At 51.1% G+C, this 22,211-nt stretch overlaps 1 protein-coding gene across 1 annotated transcript in view; it reads right to left on the bottom strand.

Moving 5' to 3' along the window:
* Nucleotides 1–20,561, bottom strand: part of HID1 (HID1 domain containing) — a 30,130-nt gene extending 9,569 nt beyond the window's left edge. Inside the window, exons 1-12 of the mRNA XM_040530165.1 lie at nucleotides 19,837–20,561; nucleotides 13,072–13,221; nucleotides 10,539–10,709; nucleotides 7,574–7,687; nucleotides 4,784–4,890; nucleotides 4,190–4,306; nucleotides 3,439–3,661; nucleotides 2,977–3,033; nucleotides 2,740–2,880; nucleotides 2,262–2,352; nucleotides 1,486–1,637; nucleotides 154–232 (exon numbers count right to left, since the gene is read on the bottom strand). Of these exons, the coding sequence (XP_040386099.1) occupies nucleotides 154–232; nucleotides 1,486–1,637; nucleotides 2,262–2,352; nucleotides 2,740–2,880; nucleotides 2,977–3,033; nucleotides 3,439–3,661; nucleotides 4,190–4,306; nucleotides 4,784–4,890; nucleotides 7,574–7,687; nucleotides 10,539–10,709; nucleotides 13,072–13,221; nucleotides 19,837–19,902 (1,468 nt within the window). The 5' untranslated portion in view covers nucleotides 19,903–20,561. The remainder of the gene's footprint in view (nucleotides 1–153; nucleotides 233–1,485; nucleotides 1,638–2,261; nucleotides 2,353–2,739; nucleotides 2,881–2,976; nucleotides 3,034–3,438; nucleotides 3,662–4,189; nucleotides 4,307–4,783; nucleotides 4,891–7,573; nucleotides 7,688–10,538; nucleotides 10,710–13,071; nucleotides 13,222–19,836) is intronic.
* Between the last annotated feature and the right edge of the window lie 1,650 nt (nucleotides 20,562–22,211).

Raw genomic sequence — 22,211 nt, 5'->3', positions numbered from 1 at the left:
AGCAAGCATCTCTAGCACAGAATAGAAAGGGACAATTTCCAGCAGCAGTCACTGACACTGGTAGATGTTAACTGGCACAGGTAGGAATGCAGGGAGAGGCAGCAAGAGCAGCTGCCCCCTCTGTGGGTGGCTGTTTCACACAGCAGGGCTTACCGTTCACAACGATGGTGAGCAGGCAGTCAAAGAGAGGCTGCAGACGCTGATGCCCGCTGGTTATGATCTTGTGAAAGACCTACGGCAAGGAAAGGGTTCTTGAGCAAGGTAGTACCTTACTGAAAGCACCCTCTCAACCAAAACCAGTGCCACCCCCACACTAATCGCTACCTGACACCATTCCTTCCTAGGCAAGGCCCTGCATACTCCACAATTACACAGGTGGGGAAGGCTGCTCTCACTGCAGACTTGTGCTCCAGGAGTGCAAGCTTTCATTTACATGGAATCCTTTGGGGATGTGATTATGGCTCTGCAAACAGAAACTGACTGTGAGCTGCTCCAAAATGCACGGCCAGGCCGAGACAAAAATAAGCAACCAGGAAGTAAGAACTGTCTTCACCTCCAATGGAGTTTTGTCTCTAACCCTAATGACAGCTGCTTGAAATGCCAAGGAGCTAATGATCTCACGTTTGATTTTAGCGCAAACTTCCAACTCAAATGTCTGTCCTACATTTCTTAACTACACCCTCAGACGTGGACATTTTCAAATGCCCCACAACCAGTTCAGACATTTTCAGTCTTGGATTTCCCACCTCCAGCAGACATGCTTGTAGAGCATGCAGCATAATGGAAATACAGAGATAATCTGTAATAAAAGTATTGAAATATAACAACAAAACACAGCATCAAGAACAGTTTTGGTGAGCAGACTTCTTTGTACTCCCTCTAATGGGAATCTCCTTTTGGAGGCTTAATCAGACACTGCTGAGAAATTCTTCCCTGACAAATGAGCACTAACATGCCACGAGAGTACTACAAAAGGCTGGTACTGTGAAACGTACAGCTGTTTGCAGGCAGTATCGTGGCCCTCATCACTACAGACTGAGGGATGAACGAAATCTTGCAGCAACCTAAACCTGTGGGGCTGAGCTTCGTAATACCGTTGTCGCCCTTCTGACAAACAACTCTGGTTACTTGGGACAGAGCCAGCAACACAGTCACATCTCCTGCCTCTAAGTCTGTTAGAGATCATCCACCCACCCCATTGTGCCAGGCCCAGAGTCCTTTAGACACTAATCCAGCTCCATCCCAGATTTCTCTTCTTTGGGATCATCTGCATGATGTATGCCCCCTGCCAGACACATCGCCTCAGGTTAACAGAGGAAAAAGATCCCGCCAGTCCTTAGATACATCCCACAGATTTTTAGCTATTCAGTGGGCTGACAATCTAAGAAAGATCAGTAAATTGTTCTGCTTCCTCCTCCTGCAATTTGTGGAGGTACGAAGCAGGAGTTAGGAGAGACAGAAAAGGACTGCTGGAGCTATACTCACTATGATGAGCAGATCCGCATGAGTCCCCGTGAAGACAGGGATGTCCATAGGCACTCGTACAGAATACGGCTTGTTCAGTCGAACCCCAAAGTTACGCTCCCCACTGAGAAGCAGGAGGATAAAGACCCCGATGTGCATCAAGCCTACTCGTGCTGCAGAGGAAGACAAAAAAACATAAAACATCACAATGAGACCAATGGACTGCTGAAAACAGGAGGGCAGCAAGGACAGAGGAGAAACACAATGGGACTAAAAGAGAAACTGCAGAGACCAGAGTATGCTGATAAGGGACACCCCACACAGAGTTCCTCCCATTGTGAATACCAGTGTCTGTTTCAAGCCCCAGTGGGGCCACTACAACACTAAGTCTCAGGTGGACTATGCTTTTCTTTATGTAAATCCATTACCCTAGTAGGAAAGATCTGACTTCTTCCCACTATCCAGCAATGGAGTTTTACCCAATTTATATCCAAAACAAGAACAGATTGCTCACTTCTCCCTCTTCATGAAATCGAGGGGATGGCTTTTGGCATAAGGACTCAAAATGAGTTAGCAAGTGCTAAGGATCTCCCCTCCCCATTCTGTGGTATAAACCATGGCCTTCTAGACCATTACAAACATCAAGACCCAGGTAACTGAACCACTCCACTTCATGACTGCAGAAGACTAGGGACACAGACTCGAGCTATTACATCTTAGTGGTAAGGAAGAAGCATCTTTAAAACACTCAACTGCTAAGCACAGACCATCCCAAGTACTGAAAACAACCAACTTACATTGGTCTGCTCTGGCATCATTGAGAAAATACAAGATTGGGACAAGGATGTCCAGAACATCACTGCTCTTCAGCACAAAGAAGAGGAATTTCTAGAAGGAGAGATTGCAGACAATCATAAAGATATTTGTTTTTTTTTTTTCCACCATCCACAGGACTCAGGCTAAATAATCTCTCAAGAATATCAAAAAGACTGGTATAAGCATTGGCACTTTATCCCCAGCATTATTTATAGTTATTTTAATACCTGCTCCTGTACTTGCCTCAAGCACTGACCTCTAGGAGCTAAAGCCCCTCTCACAAGCTCTCCCTGGGGCCAGAGCAGTCCCAGCCCACCCAGCTGGGAGCAGTGCTGCTGACAGGAGCAGCACAGAGTCACAGCTCACAGCCCTTCACAGCTCTGTCTAACCTGAGCCACACCAGGTTCTGGGCAGCAGGCAAACAGGAGGGGCAGAGCTCAACAAGAAGCAGATCCACACCTTGTTGAAGTCACAGAGTTTCCAGAATAGGACGAGGAGTTCCTGATGGAATTGGATCTTCTTGGCAGAGTTTGGCAGGTAGGTCTGGACCAGCGGGTTTGATAGCAAGCGGGCCACTCCTTTCAGGATGAACTGGAAATCCTGCTGACAGACCAGGAAAGAGACTGTGGTGGGTTCAGGGCTAGCACGATCAACAAGAAATCAGGCAAGTAGTAGTTCAGGACAGGAGCACATTACCTCCTCTCGGTGTATTCTTGAGAGGTAATTCACAAACAGATTGTCTGGTCCTGGAGGCTGCGTTCAAAGACAATGAGTGAAATGCTTACTGGCAACAGAATTTACTCAGGAAGTCAAGTGTAACCACTGGCTCTGGGCGCTAATGTCTCTCATTTCAGCTTTCCGCTCTGAATGATCCAGTTTTAAATACTACAAGACAGAGCACCTGGGGGATCAGTAAAGTCAGGAGCTTTTCACTTACATGCTCCTGATCCAAGTCACTGACCAAAACCTGGTGGTTTGGTCATCTATGGCTGCTTAGTGTCCTACAGGAAAGGAAGAAGAACTGGGCCAGAGACAGCAGACTGCAAAGGAGTAAAATCAAACTGCCTTACAGGTCAGCCCTACACACAGGGCAAGCTGGTATAAGAGGACCACAGGGAGTTCAGGAGACCAGCAAATACAGATCCCAGTGTCACTCACATCCATATCATCCATGGCCGTGCCAGTGGTCGTGCCATCCACAGTGGGACTTGAACTGGTGGAGCTGTCATAGTCCAAAGTGACAATCAGCACCTGGGCGGCCTCCTCTACGAGGGGCTCACGGTAGTCAGAGAAAAGCAGGTGGTTGTAAGGGATCCCGTAACCCACCGGGTCGTAGGCACAGACGACGTTCAGGAGCGAGGTGAAGAGGGGGAGTGCATGTCTGGGCAGGAGAAAACATTCTCAGAAGGCAGAAGCAGGAAGCAAATGGTGCTGCCTGGGGAAAGACAAGCACTTCTCCCCAAGATTTTGGGATCATGACAAAACACTAGCATCTTCTCTAACCCACCTAACTCTATATGACAGTGGCCCATGACTGAGCAGCCCAGAGACAAGAGCTGACACTCCACCTCACAGCTGGTCTCCTGGACTACAGCTGAGAAGGAAGGGGAGGTCAAAAAGACCTCCCAGAGTGTGGCCTCCCAGACGAAACCTGTCCAGACTCCAGAAAGACAACTGTGCTGCCCAGTGGGCAGCTGTCACCTGAAGAGCCAAAGTCCCAGAGGAGAGAATGTCACTAGAGGGCAGCAGTCACCTGCCACCACCAACCACTCACTGCAGCGCCACACCACCATCCCCACAAGGGAACAGGATCTGCAGCAGCGATCTACAGCACTCCCCATTACCAACATGCTCCCTGGGAAAAACCTGAAGGTATTTCTCCCTCTAGCACGCAGTCTTGCACCCTCACCTGTTCTCCGTAGAGCAGAAGAACTGCACCCAGGGGTTGGTGTTGCTGCTGTCTGAAGAGGGAGGCAGATACATGGCCTCTGAGAAACAGGTCAGCAGAAGTTTAAGCAGCTCTGTCCTGAAAGAAGGGAAGAAGAGGCCAAGTCCTGGAGCCGTTCAAGGGCAGGGACTGGGTACAAAAGGCACAAACACTTACCACAACAACACATAAGAAAAGCTCAGTCCCGTCTAGAAAGTCCTTCCCACAGAAAGCTAAGACCATTTCATTTCATAAGCAACATTTCATTCATAAGCACTGGCACAAAGCTAAACAGAACTTTTTGGGAAAAAAAAAAGATACAGAGCTCCTCAGCCCTTTCAAAGCAGTGTTTTGCCAGTTCCTGTTGCAGACACTCCAACTCCCATATCACATTACAAAAAGCTCTTCAAATGGACAGCTGGATTTCTTTGCCGACAGACATGTTGGCTGAGAAAGGGACAAAGGCCCTGGGAAAGTCACAGACACCCCAAGAGGCAAGTAGAGTGAGCCCATCTCCCTCAGACCCCCTCTCCTGAGCCCAGCTTCTCTCCATTCTCCCTTTGCAGACTCCCTTACCTATTCAAGTCATGGATGTAGTTAGGCTGTGGAGAGTGAGCAAAGCCCACTCCTGCCTCCCAGATGTACTCACAGCTGTCAATGGAGTGGATATCTTCTGCTGTGTCCTGTGGAGAGAGACAGGAGGTCAGAGCACAAGCTCATGCAAGAGTTGACAGTGCTTCTGGAATCCAAGGCAGCTCGGCTCCGATCTTTAACAGTAGCAAAGAAACCAGCTGAGAGGCATCCAGACACTCAGGCTGTACATACCAGCCCCACCCAGGCAGCATCCCTGAGAGAGAACCTCTCATCTTCAACAGGCACTGGGTATCACGCAGAATGAGGCCCTTCCTCCAGCATGCCAAGGAGCAGTGCTCGCCACCTCCACTGGGAACGGTCACCCACCACCAAAAGATCCCGGATACGTTATGTTCTCGTTATGGGATGCATCACCACCTCCTCTCCTTTCCTCTGCATCTCATGAAACACAGCCCAGGTCAGGCTTTTTCCTTTTTTCTCTCCAGATCGAGAGCACCACATAGGGGTCCAGTTCCCGCTCGACACCTCCACACTATCTCAGAGCCCATCAAATTGATTTTACACACATAACAGTGACCTGCAATGGCTGTGCATTAAAGGCAAGAGAAGCAGCAAATTACCCCTAATTTGTACTAAAAGCACATACTGCTGTGACTTGCTTTTCAGAGGGCAAAGCAAGAAGGTGACTCTCCCAGTCAGAGCCCTCCCAGCCCCTTGACAGCTCCTGGCATGACTCCCGAACTCCTGCTTTGCAACCTGAGGAGATGAACCACAGCAGCCTGCCCTTCTCCTTTGTTGCAGTCAGTTGAGTCAGAGTTGAAGCAGCTTTGCTGAGACAAGAAGGCACTGAGCACCACATGCTGACCCTCCAGAAACAACGGGGAGCAAGGGCCCAGATGAATATACTCACATCAAGTGCACTTGGCACACTTTGGCTGTCTCTTTTCTTGGGTTTAATTAAGCAAATTCTATTTTTTCCCCTCCCTGCAATCGGGGAAAGCACATCAGAGGAATGTCTTTAATTGCTCTGGGTTCCCACTGCGTAACTTCCTTCCCTCCCTCCCATAACGGCACTGATCTCAGGACAGCAGGGCTTCAGGACAACCAAGATGCACTCACCACCTCAACCACAACTCCCGCAAAACCAGCATGTTGACAGCAGTTACTGCAGACACAGAGGCAACTGCAGCTTCCTCCACAGTCCAGGTTTTTCCTGCCTTCCTACTCACTTTATGCAGACAGGACAGAGCTTACCTACTGCCAGGTTTCTCATCCAGCTACTCAGAACAACTCTTTCTGAGATTGGAGTGCCCGAAATCTCCTTCACAACCAAATCTTTAACATCTGCCACGCACAGGTTCCATGGAAAGAAATGCAATTGCATCCGCACAACTGTTTCTACCATGTGTGACTAAGCAGGAACACTAGGAGGAGACAGCACATTACTAGCCATCATTACGGTAGTTGCCCAGGTCTAAAAAAGCAGATGCTTGCGCCTTCAGAGAACTCAGCCTTTGCAGATAAGTGATAAACACACAGATGCAGGCACTGTGCATGACAGAGGGATCCCCAGTTACTAGCAATAATGCCAAAGCCGACTTCAATAGAAAAACAAACTGTAAAAAGACCATGGGTCTCTCCCAGGTCTCCTTTGTCAATTCCCTCCCACCACGTACTCTTCCTCTTTACTCGGTTCTCCTTCAGCAACTACCAGCCACAACCTGTACCTCTGGGGCCACATGCTGTTCTGCCATGAGCGTGAGGTGGTCGTACTCACCTCTCTCCTCTTAACCCGCAGTCAGACACAAGAGCACAGGTCAAACCAAATCCAGAGGGGGAAAACAGCTAGGCAAAGACTGCAGTGGCAGCTAACAGCAAGTAACACAAAGCATTCATGATCCCATTGTCTAATTAGATTTATTTAACTTTTTTAAGAAGCTTCATTAAAGAAACTGTTTCTACCACTCAGAAATTTTGAGCAAACTAGATAGTATTCAGGTCTATTGGGGAATTTCCCAGTCAAATACACATTAGTTGATCCTGGTGTGGTTTTTTTTTATTATTATTATTATTATTTAACTTTACTTCATAGCAATACCAAAAGGGAGGGCTGCCCACTTTTGGTTATAGTCTATACCTACAATAAACTCCAGAAAGATAAACTCCAGAAAGCCTTGGGTTGGTGAGATGGGAGAAATACAAGAATACATCCTTAATACACCTGGTAGGAGATCCCTGCTTCAGGGAACTCCTCTGAAGTAAATAGTCTCCGTAAGTATCAGAACACATTTGTCTTTGTTATGCAACACACAGGGAGAGAAGGTGGGAAGACACAACAGAGACCACAGACTCATTCACATCGCAGCACCTGGAGTCAGGCAAACAGCAACTTCCTGCCCTGGACTGCGCCAAATTGCCAGTGAATGGAGCGAGGTGCTAAAGGTCTCTGCTCTGCTGGGAGCAACAGAAGAGCAGCTGTTTGCCAGCACGACCACATCTTCCTGACAGGCAAGCTGTAGCGCAGGGGTAAGCAACGGCCTCTTCAACTGAGATTCACCCAGCAGTCCTAGAACACCCATTTTTGAGGACACAAACACCACAGAGTGAACCCAAAACACTGATCAATGTTTTGTAATGCACCATGTGTTCAAGCTCAGGGACTCCGTATTTTCCTGCCTGCAAGTCAGCAAGGAAGCTGCTGAGGTCTGCCAACGTGCCCCCCACCATGCAATTAATCTTCCTCTATGGAGGTAATTTCGCGATTCAACTCACCACCGTGCTCCTCCGGTGGCTTTGCACAGTGAAATCAGGACAGAAGAGCAGGTCTGCAACAGCAAGGAGCAATGATTCAGCCAGCGGCCGGGCATTTTCATCGTCGTCATCTCCCTGAAAGTGAGAATTGTGGAAGAGTACTGTCAGCACGGGGTTAGCAAGGAGCACGCAGTAACACTATTGTAACACAGCAAGAAAAGACATACTCCCCATGAAGGTGCAGGGAGGCAAGAAGTTACAAAGGGACATGAGGGAGAAACACACAAAACCCACCCAGGAGAGGCAAAAACATTGCCCTGGAAAGTGGTGACTAAATAGGAACAAGGTCTTTAATGAGACCAAACTGAGCAGGCCTAGAGACGTTGGGAAAGCAGAAGAGTAGCACTGGACGCTGCCACGTGGAGATGCTTGGCTTACTGAGGGCAAAAGGAAAGGGATACACTTACAGAAAAGAGGGTTTTACAGTCACAAAGGAAACGAGGAAGGTGATTCACACAGACAGCAATAGGAAGAAGCCAGGCACCAGTGATAACAGGTGTAAAACCTCTAAAAGTCCTGCATGGGCTGCCAAGAACTGGAGGTAACAGAAGAGGGAGAGGCGGTGCGTAGCGTGCTCAGCAAGGGGCGGCCTCGGCCTGCCCTGGCAGAGCAGGCATGACAGCAGAGGGGATTTTGCCATCTCCAGCATTCAAAGCAATCACTCGAATCATGCCTGGCTACTCCTCTGCAGCTGTTGCCCTGGGAAACCTTGCCAGATCCCGCCTGTCAAAGAGCGTCCTGGATGGGAGGCTTCCCCACCACGCACTGGTGCTGGGGGGCAAGGCAGGGGGCAGGAATGGCAGGAGCTTATCTGTCTCGGGCAGGCTTCTGCCAGCCTGCGTGTGACACGTGGCTCTTAAATCCCAGCAGGCAGCCATCGGGGATAAGAGCCTGTGTGGCTCTGACATCTGTCGCAGCGACTGCCACCGTCAAACAGATCCCGGATGTGAGAAGCCCAGAGAGGAGGGATGAAGCTGTCAGGCAGGAAAGATGCTTCTATTCAGGAAGGATGATGAAAGGAAAACCACTAGGGTCCATGGGGACTTCTTTTTCAAGAATGATCTTTGCTAAATATAGCTCTGACTGCCAGAAAATGTCCCTGCAGGCTCCGGGTACCACATCCAAAACGGGAGACATGCAACAAGCCAATAGATCTGTGCAGTGTAGGGAACACACCCAGTCCTCCACAGATCTCTTGAAAGATTGCTGTGTTTTTCAAAAACCGTCACCCATCCTCTTCCTAAACACAAGGACATAACCCTAACAGCCCCTGCCTAATCCCAACACCCCTGCTTCAGGGACTGCATCCTCTCACACGTTCCCTTGACCTTTACAGGAGGGAGGGACCCATGCTCCAGGAGCTCTGCCACCTATCACCGCATCATGAGGCGGGCAGAAGATAATCACAGAGATAATGGTCCAGGCATATCATCCTCCTCTTCAGTTCCAAGGGAGGAATCAGCCTTCAGACAGCAAAACAGTTGCTCCTAGATTAGACGTGACCCCCACCTTCCCCGGGGTCTGAGGGCTTTATTTCCCATCCCCTGGCAGGCAGTTCAGCCAGCCTTGCAGCTGCTTCTGCACAAATGACGGACCGATGAACCACAGCAGCTCCCCGAGCGTTCAGCAGGCACGATGCATGAGAAGAGCTCCTCAGCACAGCACAGGTGGGCTGGGCTGGATTTCCTTGGGGTGGCCCCACCACTCTGAGGCTGAGAAACGCTCCTCCAGCTGCTGACCAAGGTGGAAGAACAGTTGTAACAGCAGCTGGATCAGGGCACCTGGCACCTCGCACGTTCCTTCCCCAAAGGAGCAGGGTTCAGCAGCTCCACTGTTAAGCTTCTCCAGCACTCTCAGCCCCTGCAGGGATCAAGGGGCGGACAGCCACCCCCCCAGTCACACAGGTCACATAGCAGAGCTGCTAGCAACGGCTTCCTTTTCCCCTTGAAGTGGCCTCAGGCAAAACAGATTAGGGGTGGCAGGTGGAGAGAGCGCAAGGTTAGGTTCGTACTGTACCAAGCACCGCCAATCCCTTCCAACCCTCCCCCAAAACACTGCAGAACGCAGAATATTCAGGGGAAAGCAGGCTCTTCGGCACAGTCACGCTGACCTGCAGATTCAGAATTTCCAGGAGAGCAGTCTCCGTGCACAAAACAGCAGCTGCTAAGGGAGAGAGCAGGTAAACAGTATTCCTGGCCTAACTCAGCTGTGTTTTCAACACTATTTGCAAAAGATCCTAGAGCATTTTCAGTGCTCTTCTGTGCAGAGGAACAAAATTGTGCCCAGTCTGCAAACAGAGAAATGTAGGGAAGTTCAGAGACTGCCCTAAAGTTACACCTGTCACTGACAGGGCCACAAACAGCACCTAATTCTTTAATTGCTCTTGCTTAGTTGTGGGCTTCACCCAGCAGCTGGTTAAAACTGTCATAAGCAGGATATTGAACCACGATGCTGAGAGCTTCTCTAGCACTATTTGCTTTAAATGTGACATTGTGAAATCAGTAGAATCACTAAAATCAGTGAAACCTATTTCAGCTCGACTCTGTTCTTAAATCCACTGTAGTTAATGCAATAAGCTCATCTCAGTTTTAATAAAGTCATACAGCCTTCGGTACCGCTCTCGCATTCATTTCAATTCATACCTCATGCTGGAGAAGCTCCCTCTCACATGCCAGCTCTCTGTTTCTACAGATACACTCCCAAGTGAAATATTGAGATGACACAGCAACCCGTGCTAAGCAGAGCAGTTGACGGTGAGAGGAAGAGGACCAAGAATCAAAGAAAGGGAGCTACTCAGAAGATGCCACCCGGTTCCTGACCAAACAGAAATGACTGCACTGCAGCTGCCCCCAAATGCAGGGAGGGTCTCCTCGCTGCAACCTCCCCCTCACCCTCCAGAAAGAAAAATAAGTGCCAAGAGACAGACCCCTCCTCTGCCAGCCCCAGGGACAGTTGACCAGAAGAAACCTCTCCAGTCTGGGTCCTCAAAGATGTAAGGCAGGATGCGGGTGAGGAGGCGGCAACAGTTCAAGACGATTTGTCTCTCCTTCTCTGTGTGGCAGCCGCTCTCTGCTCCCTGCACCAGCTTCTCCACAGCCTGAGGGAAACAAAAACAAGGCAGGTAGCATTAGCCGGGACGTGAGCAGGAGCTGCAAAGCCCTGTCCTGCTGGTGACACCCTCACATAGTTACAGGCAGTGTTTGGAGCCCATCTTCCCTGAGTTCAGTGGTACATCTGCATTGCTGTCTGAAACTGCCTGCAGAAATGGGCTTAATGGTCTTAACCAGACCTCCTTCAATTTCTTCTGTCCCACTGCAAGAGACCTTACGTGCCAGGAGTAACCCACGTAGCGCGGGCAGAAAGCCACAGCACCACCGGGCTGCTCCCAGCACCGCCCCAGGACTCCCCAGACCTCAGAGAGCAGATGAGATCAATCGGCCCCGCCACGCACACAGCTCAGGCCAGAGCCAAGGCAGCAGCTCCGCGCTGCACGGCGAGAGGCGCTGCTGGGGGAAGGCTGCGCAGAAACACACGGCCCGGCAGACCTGTACGAGCCGCTGGGATTACAGCGGGCACCTCTCCTGACTCAAGAGGTGGGAGGCAAGCTGCTGCCCGTGGCTACGTGCACGGTACAGCCTCCAGCAGAGGCTGTCAAGGCCCACTTCACTTCTGCACCGCTGCGCAGGAGGGGCGGTGGCCCAGGTTTCCCCCGCTCAGCCTGTGAATAGGACTGATGCTCTGGAAAGAGAGGCTGGGCTGAACCTTCACAGTCTGTCTGATCGCTGCTGACCCCACCAATGGGGACGATCACACTGGGTTTGCCAGGACAGGGATGTGGCTCTTGCAAGGCAGCAACTACAGCCCCAGCAGGCAGCGGCAGGACTTTTACCCCAAAAAATAAAAAGGCAGCTCCTTCCCCCAGCACCTGCACCCTTCCTCTTAGCCCTGATCCCAAGGGGAAGGAGAGGGGAACGAAAGCAGCAACGTTTACCAAGGATTCACTGTGCAGCTTTCTAATTCGCGGGGTCAGGTGTCCCCGCTTCTTTTCACAGCAGACTGTCTGGGTCACTGCTAGCTCGCGTCGCTGCCTCAACGGGCATTTAAATGCCGCTTGTGCAGTCTCAGCCCATCCACGCACAGCTCTGTGAGGGGGTGTAAATATTTTTCCAGCCACATTTATACTCTGTTCGGTGGGGACATAGGCTGAGTCTCCAGCCACGGCTGCAAGCGACATTTCAGCCATGCTGTCACGCTAAGTCCAGCGTCACACCGCACCTGGCACGGCTTGTGGCCTTCAGCCTCACAAAAGCCTGCAAGAGCCTGCAAACTCCTCCGACCCAGACATCCCAACGTCAAGGGTTCCTCAATGAACAGCCCTGCAGTGACCAGGTCTCCCAACACATCTGCTACCAATAAGGAGAACAGCCCATATTTTAGTCCTGTTTAATTGTGGAAAGAGGACACAGAGCCGAAGGAGTTACGTGAGAAGGGCTGGGGATAGCCGTACTGACCAATTCCCAATGTGCTGCTTGCCTGAAGCTAGGAGACAGCACTAGGGAAGAATCACTGTATTTTCCCTCATTTTTGTATTCTTCTTCAAGCATCCACTACAAGGTATGTCTGAGGCAAGATACCCGGCCAGGGCACCTCCAGTGTGATTCAGGAGGTCTCGTTCACATTTTGCAGAGCAGGAAAGAAAACCAGGATGGTAACAACCATTTTAAAGTGGGAAAATGTCATTCAGAACATTTCCAATAAGCCAAATTCAAGGCTGCTCTTTGCATGACTCAAATCAAGAGCATCGTTAACACCTGCACTTTCCCAGGCAGCATAAGGCTGTTCCCTGAGCAGTCGCAGCTGTTGCTGGCCAGCTTGACAATTTGCCAGACCTGGCAGGGTTGGAAACAAGTCAACGTCCCTTGTGCTCCACGCAAGGACATGGCAACACCAGAAACAGTGCCAGGGATGTTCTGATGTCACAGCAGAAGGAAGAAAAGGCTTAAAATCTCCCCCCAACCTCATCCAGGCGGTTTTACAGTGACAAACTCCACACCCTTCTGGGACCAATGAGCTTGAAGCCGAACCGATGCACGGCGAGGAGCGATTAGATGTGGACAGCAGTCAGATGCCTCAGCCTCACCAAACGCATGCAGCCTTGGTGTGAAGTGCCCTAGGTGGGAAGCCCTTTACATTGCAGGCAAGATTCATGAGGGCAGAGCGAGACTTGGGATGAGGACAAGAGGGGAAAGGCTCCGCACAGAGCAAATGCTGGCTGTGGTCTGTGGTAAACCAAGAGAGGAAGTGCTAAGAGTTATCATCAGGGGAGACAGGGACAAGCAAGCACAGCACGGGGTGCAAGGAAGTAATATGGTACCTGTCCCTGCTCCGGAGCCATGGGGAGCCATGCAGGGACACCCCCTGCCAGCACAGCACAAGGGAGAAGGCAGTGCCAGCCTTACCTTGTAACACAGGGTCGCCAGGTTTGAAGGTGATTCCTCTCTCACCGCTCGGATCTCCGCAGCTGGCACCAGGGCAAAGACATCCTGCACTGAGGTGGCTGTGTCTGCCCAGAACTGGTCCCAGAAGGCATCATCCGTTGCCTCCACAGGCTGCGGAGAGACAGACGGGGTTACAGAAGCAGAACTACCAGCCCATGAGGTCTTTCATGGAGTCACAACAAACACAAAGCCTCAGCTTATCTGCAACCTAGGGCACGCGTGACAAGCTCTTTACTCAGGTGCATGGGCCAGGCTGCTGTCATGTGCCCTGTCACCTTCAGGGCATGCTGTGGATACCTCGAGCACGCACCAGCATCGCTTCTACTGTAACCGAAGCCTCTGGGAAACAAGCAGGGATGTCCCACGTTAGGGCACAAACAGACACACGGAACCGACAGACCCACCTCCAAGCATTTATGGATGCAACGGGATTGATCTGAATCAAATATTTATGGGCAATCGGACTCCGTGCGGCTACTTGCTGCCAAGGCCTGGCTTTTAAAAAGCCCTGAGTGTGCAAGGCAAAGAGGAAGGAGGAGGCCAAGATACCAAAAAAGCAAAGCAATTAGTTTTACACCTGTGGTCTAAGCCCATCCTCTGGGAACACCCTCGCCCCAAGACCTCTTCTGGCTCTGCAGGTACAGAGGGTCGCCTCTCTCACCAGCACCGGCTTCCCCTTTTCGCAGTGTGAGAACAAGTACCCTCCTCGAGCCCACCCTGCAGCCCCAGCACTAGGGATGCTGGCCATGGGGACAGTCTGTTTGCCACACAGCAGCCGGACAATCAGGAAAGACACAACTTTTCAGGCAGCCCAAACCCAAGCACAAAAACACTGATGCTTGCCAAGAGACCGGCATCACCCGAACAAGGCTGGGAGCGCTCATCCAGCCACGGGGTCCCGCTGCGTGGGTGGGATGAATACACACATATTAATACCATGCAGCGTGACAGAAATGGATCCATGATTTAACTCGGAAAAGGAAAATGGAAGTGCTTCCAGAGGCGTTTCCCCAGGTGTGCTGAAGCACGGTGGCCTGCAGCCGCCCGCCCTGCCCTCATTTGGGACGAGGGGCAGCTCCTGCCCGCGACGTGCAGGGGCTCCAAAGCAAGCAGCAGCTCTTGCGAACCACGACAGTCAGCGCCGTGGGTGGGTCTATCACGTCGGATGGGGTAGGGGCAGAAACGTGAGCGCGTGTTTAAGTTAAACGATCCCCGCCCGCTCCCCAGCTCCATGCAGTCGGCAGCACGCTCGTCCGGGTCCGCGCTGCGCTCCTCAACGCAGCCGAGACGTGATGCGGGGGGGGGGACATCACAGCTCGGAGACAGAAGCGCTGCATTTCCCCCCTGCTGCCAGGACGGGAAGAATCAACAGGACCTGAGCTCACAGCCTGAACTCGTGGGTGACGTGTCACCACCACCTGAGGCCAGAAAGCAGAGGAGGCGCAGGCAGGCTGCCGCCAGACTGGCACAGCAGGTCGCTGCCCTGCAGCTCTCCTCCTCCAGCTGCGGTGTCCCGGTCCTTCCAGGCACGCGAGGAATCAGCCCAAGCCACCCTCCAGCCCCAAACGAAACCAGACGAAACCACAGGTGGTTACGCACCTGCTTAAACGCTGCTCCGGTGCTGAAACCCTCTTCGTTTTATCACCTGGCCACCAAGGCAAATTCCCACCAAACCCCTTCTCAAGGGAAAAGCAATTTTTCCAAAGGATCCAAGCTGACAGCAGCTCAGAGGGGAGCTGTGGGAACAGCCAGGTGCTTTCAGCCTGGCTTTCAGGGGAATCCTGTTTCCCGAGCATGCAAGGGAGCTGCAGCCTGGGCACGAAACACCTAAATGGGAGCAAAGCTATTTTGCAAATCAGATCTCTGATCACCCTCCTCAAAAAGAGCCAAGCGTTTGGAAAACCCACCGAGGTAGTGCAGGAAACCTCCTACACTTCCTTCCCCCTTTCCAAACCACAACCCCACGTCTAATTGCCACATGCACTCCTGGCCTCCTGCCACGGCCACTCCCCCAGCCAACAGCGAGCAGCAATTGCTGCTAATTGGAGATCATGCATAAATAATGGCTCCTCCCTCATCTGGAGGGGAAGGGGAAAGCCATTTCCCTCCAGTATACACAGATCCCTTCACCTCCCCGTAGCCTGCGGCCTCCTCGGAGGTTGAACACAGCCGCGGTTTTACACGGCAGCTACGACGGATTTAGCCTCCGACTAAAACGACACGGAGGTAGAGGAGCACAGCAATTACCCGAGCCGCAACGTTGGATGCTGCGGCCACATGAAAGTCGTGGCTGCCATCTTGGCCGCAAATGATGCTAAAACACCGTCTCTTTCCTTTTTAATAGCTGCAGCAAGTCAGCTTCCCATCCAACAGATGGTATCCCGCATACAATCCTGGGACAGGGACTCGGCGCTGAGTCACGCTCATCCCTGCAGCCCCCCCCGTTTTAATTAACGGCCTGGCATCACGGAGCTACTTCATCCACATAATATTCATAGATATTCATAATAGAACGTTACTGGATGTTTTTAAGCTGGTTGTACTCCGCACGCAGCATCTCTGCGGACCTAAATAGCCATTTCCTCGTGCTGAGCTCACCCAACAGCTTATGCCCAGCATGCAGAAAAGGGAAGTACAGAGACCTAGAACAGTCCTGTTCACCAGTCACGGATATTTTCATTGCAAAATGTCAAGATTTAGCTACAAGTGCTGGTACTGCACACGCTGCAGTGACAAATCCCAGTGCCGCAGCTAGCCTTGGCTACACACACGGTGCTTCAGCAAGAAGAGCTCCACGAGGAGCTGAATCCTCACCAGCAATATCGCAAGCTGGGGCCACTTCACATCCTCCAGATCAGCACAGATGTGTTCTCTCTTGGCAAGGGAGCTGCAGGGTACAAAGAACCAAATTCACCTCCAACACTGCGCACAATCTGCTCTGCACCAGCGGTACGATGAGAATTAAGACTTCATTGCTGCAGCAAGAGTCGGGGGATCACCACCTCCTCTCCACTCTGGCAGCACAACTGGCACATCTGGAGAGCAAAGAAAGTTCCTGAAGCCCCCTACACCCCCCTGCAGAGACCTCCCACTTGCTTGCTGGCCACACAAAGGCAGAATTAGTCCTACTGGACACCCCCAGACTTTATTTCCCAATCGTTATAAACTTGGGGTTTCAGGTTCTTAGAAACACCATCCACATGCTGCAGGAATCAGAAAAGGAAGCCACGTGGGCTACAAGCACCTTGCCAGCTTCTGAGCAGAGAAACACAGACCTGACCAAGCAATCCTAGGCAAACAGGATACATGGCAGGAAACATGAAAGCAGAGTGGAGCTGACCTCGTCCTACAAACAGGAAAAGCTCCCGAAGCACAGCCTCCCCCCATTTGTTACTGTCCTCAGCCTGAGGCCAGTATCACCTTCACTTTCTCACTCAACCCCTTCCCGCTTTTCCTATAGTCCCTCTGGCAGGGTATTTGCATCCTCCTCCGAACCAGGCCCCACCGGCAAGGTTTTCCAGCCAGTACCGCACAAATTCAGCTAATAAGTAACAGCAGCATGCTCCTTCCTCCCCAAAGGAGGCAGAATTATGGAGTGCAGTGACCACGGAGCCATTCATGCAGCACCTGATTGAGCTCGAGGAGATCACGCAACCCTGCAGGGCCAGCTGGTCAGCTTCAGACAATTCAAGCACCTCTAACCACGTTTGTGAGCCGCTGCGTAAAAGGAAAGTCAGAGGACAAATTTATTCAAAATGTTAATAAGTAGCAAGACTCCATCCTTGCTGCCAAGATCATCAGCTCCACACAGTTATCTTAACAGAAGTGATTTTTTTTGTAAGAGAATCTTTACGGTCAGCAGCGCAGAATCAAGGAGAAACCCCAACTGAGTCTTTTGCCAGGTCTCTGCTCCCACACAGTGCTACAAAGGAAACCGGAAAATGGGATTTGTGGAAGTCTGGCAGTGAAAGCCTAAGAGAAGAGTCAGCTACGTGGAGTGTTAGCTAAAGTTTTGGTTTTAAGACAACAACTTTGCTTTTGATCAGCCTGGGAGACTTGGATATTTGAATACTTTCAGAAATAGGCTACTCAGAGGCCAGTGTCTCTCTGACCGTATGATGTATTTTTAATCAGGCTCACATTAACAGCCTGTTGTAATAGTGTGTTTGCACATCAGTGAGAACGACAGGAGGAAAGTTTGTCCCTTGTGTTTGATCCTTCCTGCCTCCTTAAAAGCAGAGGCACAGCTGGCATTTAAATCTAACAAGCTAGTTCACAAGATCAGAATTTCTCATCTTCCAGTCGGTTGCTTGCAGAAACCATTTAATCTCCAACTAACTGAGGAAAGAAAGCACGTTTCCCCAGCAGCTGGGGCTCCCGGCTTCAGTTCTGTGCTCTGCCACCAGTGAGCTGTCATACTGACAGCCCATGCTTCTTTTCACCTGTGAAGCAGACAGCGCTTTTATGGGCACTTTGGGAGTTAAAAATCAGTGAAGTCAGTTTCATTTTCATCCATCCTTTGTTTGACTTTCAAGTTCTGGGCTCCGCATGTGCTACAAGCATTGAAGTATTATGCTACTTACAGTTTTTTTCTATTTTTAATGTTCACATGGGAACACTCTTAATGAAAACCTGGAGATTATAGCAACTTATTTTTAAGATAAAACTACCTTCAGTGCAAACTCTGAACTTTCGCCAGTGAGTGCTTTCTGCTGGACCACTTCCTTCCATCACAGCCTTGGGAAACACTGCATAGTGCATTACTAAGCTCACGGTTTCACGTTACCAGTGATTTGATGAAAATCTATTCATCCAGCTACCTAATGTAAGAGGAGAAGGCTGCAAAGAAGGAGACATGCTGCTGAAAAAGCAAAGTGTATTTTAAGCTAATGGCTTTGAAGTGGGATTCGATTCCATACGTTATTGCAACGTGGTTTTGAATCCAGACGCGTGTACTGGGAGGCCACACGGAGGCTGCTGCTGGTGCAAGCTCGGAAGGCTGCAGGAGAGTCCAGTCATGCATCCTGCACAAGCAAACACCAATGCCCTTCTGCGGTATGTAAATATGGGAGCGCCAATACCCCACCCTTTTTCCACATGGCAGGCAGTCTCACCTAGACCACAAAGCTGTGAAATGAATCCAGTCAAGAACGAAGCCTTTTCTCCTTCCTTTTATTCAGGGCCCCAGCAAGCCTCCTTTCCTTGCACACGTCAATAAACTGGGGGAGGGGAGCGCTCTCCTCTTGGCTGGCAACATGAAGGATTGCCTCATACAGGATTTTCTTTGTGAGCAGCAGACAGAGAGGATACCTTGAGCTAACACAGGCACTGAGAAACTGGGCTTGAATTTCCCCCCCCCCCAGTCTCACTTGAGAAGCATGTTCCCCAGAGAAGGGAGGACAGCCCAAAGCCGAAGGCACTCTGAACTATTTTGGCATCCAAGAGAGACTTTGGAAGAATCCCTTTGAACATTAATTCATCCACTTCTCTTTCTGCCTGAGGATATTGTGGAACATCCACAACAGAAGGTGTTTTTAAGGACACGTTCCTGAAAACCATTCCTGAGCAATGCAGATAGAACCAGCACCGCTTTAGAGAGTACGAACACGATTGATTTCTTACAGATTCTTACAGCCTTACTTTCTATAATTTGTTTCCCAGTCCTAGTCCTTGCCTCATGAGTTTTCACAGATTACCTCCCCTTACTCTTCACCCCTTTGTCCCCATACCCCGTTCTTCTGACTTCACTCCCCACCATGACATCTATTTCTTCCATCATCTCTCAAGTTTTCACAGCTGCCATTATTGCCTCGTCACCAAAGGCGGCTCAGAACAGCAATTCTCTGTTGTAGGCCAGGGGAACCCAAGATGTGATTTCCCAATAAAACAAAATCCCTCTGCCCTGTAGACACAAAAACAGCCTTCTGCTTCTCTGCCAGCATGCTGCTGCTGGACCCCAACTTAAGACAAGAGCTAAAGTAGCTCCAGGACGTGCACAACATCTGTTCCACCTCCAGGCAACCCCACTCCACACATCGCCCTGGCTGCCTTTCATTTAATTCACACCTCTTCAGCCTTCAGAAATAAAGCATTATTTCACAGCTCACAGATGGAAACTGCTTCTCCTGCAAAAAAAATCTGTCCTAGCAGCACGGTTGGCCAACATCCCCTTCAATTAGTTCTTACCCAGGAACAGGGCAAGATTCTCCACCGATTATTTTGAGGGGAAAAAAAATAACACATAGGAGGCATTACAAGGCGCAACACGTCAGAGGTCGCCAGCACCGCGCTGCAGGCACCTTCCAGCCACACGTCACCCTTCCCCGGTGTGGGAAGCGATGGGTGCCATGAGCGTGCTGCCGACCCACCTGGCACCCACAGCTTCCCCCATCACCTCCGCACCCCGGGGAGAGGCGAGGTGACGGATGGGGGCAGCTTGCCCCGATCGCCATCTGCTCCCTGCATCATCTGCAACAGGGCTGCACCGCCACAGCCCAACAGCGGTGGGCCCAACCTGCTGCCCGCTGTCCTCAGGGCACGCAGCCCTGCACACGAGGAGCCCCAGAGGAGAAACAGCAGCCACCCTCAGTAACGCCCCTGCCCTCAGCACCGGGGCTGTCACGGCCGGGAGGGCTCGGTCAGCCCGCCCCGGTCCCCTCGGGGCGGCTCCCGACATGGCGGCCCCCTCCCCTCCCCGCAGCCACCCCGCGACATGGCGGCCCTCACCTGGGTCTTGGTGGTGAGCTGGATCACGGCCTTCCTGAAGTTGAGCTTGGAGTCGGCGCTGCCCATGGTGCGGCGGGCAGGGCCGGGCCGGGCCGTCCCTCACGGCGCTGCTCCCTCCTCCCCGGCTGGGGCCGCCGCTGCCTCCATCCCCGCTTCCCTCCTCCTGTCAACCCCAGCTCGCCGGTGCCGGCTCCTCCTCCTCGTCCCCCGCCGGCCTGCATCCCGCCTCCACGCAGGCACCTTCCTCCTCCCCGTCTCCTCCCTCTCTTTCGCTCCCTCCTTCCCCAGCTCCCGGCCCTTTTCCAGCTGTCATCCCTTCCCCGCTTCACCCCTCGCCTCCCTCCTCCTCCTGGCGGGCGCTGCCCTGCTGTCCCCTCAACCGCTGATGATCCCCATGCAGGCTTCCTTCCCACTGCCCATGCTCCTGCTCCCTCCCTCACCTTCTCTCTTCATGATTTTTCCCTCCTCACTTTCCATTTTCTGGTCTAGGCTCCCTCCGCCATCTCCCACTCAGCCCTTTCTCCACCCTACCCCTCACCTTCACCAGCAGCCCCTTTCTCCTCTTCATCCCCATACCCACACCTCCATAACCTTTCCTTAGCCCCCCTCTGAGGTACGAGCATCACCCTCAGCACCCTTCAGCAATTTTGGGACAGCCTGGTGGCTCCCCACCCTCTGGACATGAGCCTGGGGCACCCAGGGGTGCCCTCGGGGACTGGGGTGCAGGGTTTGGCCCTCACCGACCACCTCAGAGCAGCCGATCAATGTTGGTTTTAAAGCTGCCGTCATTATTTCCTGCACTGAGCAGATCTATGAACTGCGAGCAGGTCTTTTTGGTGTCGCTGAGTTACATTTCACATTCTCAGCTCTGCAAACCTCATTTCTTCGGAGGAAATGAGGTAATTCCAATCATTTTGCAAATGAAAGCAATGTGCTGGCTCCGCAGCTGAGGCAGGCTGTGGGAATTCTCATATAACCTGTACAGAAATCGCCAGTGGTTCATTATACCGAGTGACAGGTCAGATCTGAGATACTCTTGTAAAGCCAACAGGAGAAAATATTTTCAGTAAATCAGATGTAATCTGTCTTTTGCTGTCAAACAGACTAGGACTTTGCATCCAAGCACTTATTCAGTATGGCTGTGCTACATGGATAAATTATGTTAATTTATAGCTAGGAACAGAATACTTTTCAAGGCAATTATCTTTCACAGTTAAGATTTCCCCATTTCTATATTAGAATTGATCAGAAAAAGCTCTGGAAGTCAGATAGGAATGGATTTCCCCCAGACATGCCAAAAGGGCTTGAATAACTGCTGAGTTAAAAATGCCAGATTAAAAGAGACTCTTCAGTTCTGGTCTGCAACATCATTAAGGAAAAAAGCTTTCAAGGCAGTCACTGAATTTTGGGAGTATGTAGCTATGCATCAAGAGGCCTGAGAGGAGAGAAGGGGAACAGAATCATCTAAAATTTCCTCTCCTATTCCCTGCTTTATTTTCCTCCTCTGCTGCTGTACTCAAGGGCCAAGCACTAAGCAGTGCTGTAACCATCCAGGGACCCTTAGCTGCCTGTCACAGCTGGACTGGACGGAGCTTTCTGCCACAGATCACATATTTTCTGGATGCACAGTCTGCTGCTCTTGCATAACATCTTATATTGCCTTTTCTGTAGGCACCACTGCAAGGTAATGCAATCGGGTATAAATCCATGGAGTTCTATCACATAGAAGGCAAAAAAATCATCTAAACCCGCTGTTATATGAGTTAATTTGTACCTTAGAGTCTCTGATAGACTCTGGGTCTAACAAGGACACGTAAATTTCCTTGGACCAAACTCCACACTAGCAAGTAGCAGAAAGGCTGCTTTCTCTAATCCTTGTTCTCTTAAACAGAAAAGCAAGTACCAAAATCCCAAGGATTTTTTTTCTTTTTTTTTTTTCCCACTGAACTTAACTGTATGTAACAGAGATCTCTTCTAAACTCTACAGCTCCTCATCTCTCTCAATTTTAAGCTCTTCCCACCCTTCAGAAAATCATGAATTTGTCTTCAAGAATAAGAGAGAAGCCCGTATAAGCACCACTTTCTCATCGCTGTGCTGAACAGAGAACTTGGAGGACAAGAAGACACAAGGCTAAGGTGATGCTATGGGGCTGTTTATACGGGATGGTGCCTGTTGCCCTCACCCTCCATCACCACCTCGAAGAGCAACGCATCCAAACCGACCAAGACAGAGCAGGTCACCACATCCCCACCAGAGATGAAGCTGAGGGCCCCCCCAAAGCCACCGAGAAGCCCGTGGCCAGGGCATTACAAAAAGAAGGGGAGCTGCAGAGTCCCGGGGGCGGCTGCCACCCTCCTCCTTGCCTGGAGGGGAG

The sequence above is a fragment of the Cygnus olor genome, chromosome 18 (genome assembly GCF_009769625.2).
Source record: "Cygnus olor isolate bCygOlo1 chromosome 18, bCygOlo1.pri.v2, whole genome shotgun sequence".
NCBI classification, from domain to species: domain Eukaryota; kingdom Metazoa; phylum Chordata; class Aves; order Anseriformes; family Anatidae; genus Cygnus; species Cygnus olor.
Note: the sequence above shows the minus strand (reverse complement) of the source record. Positions and strands in the feature narration are given on the sequence as shown.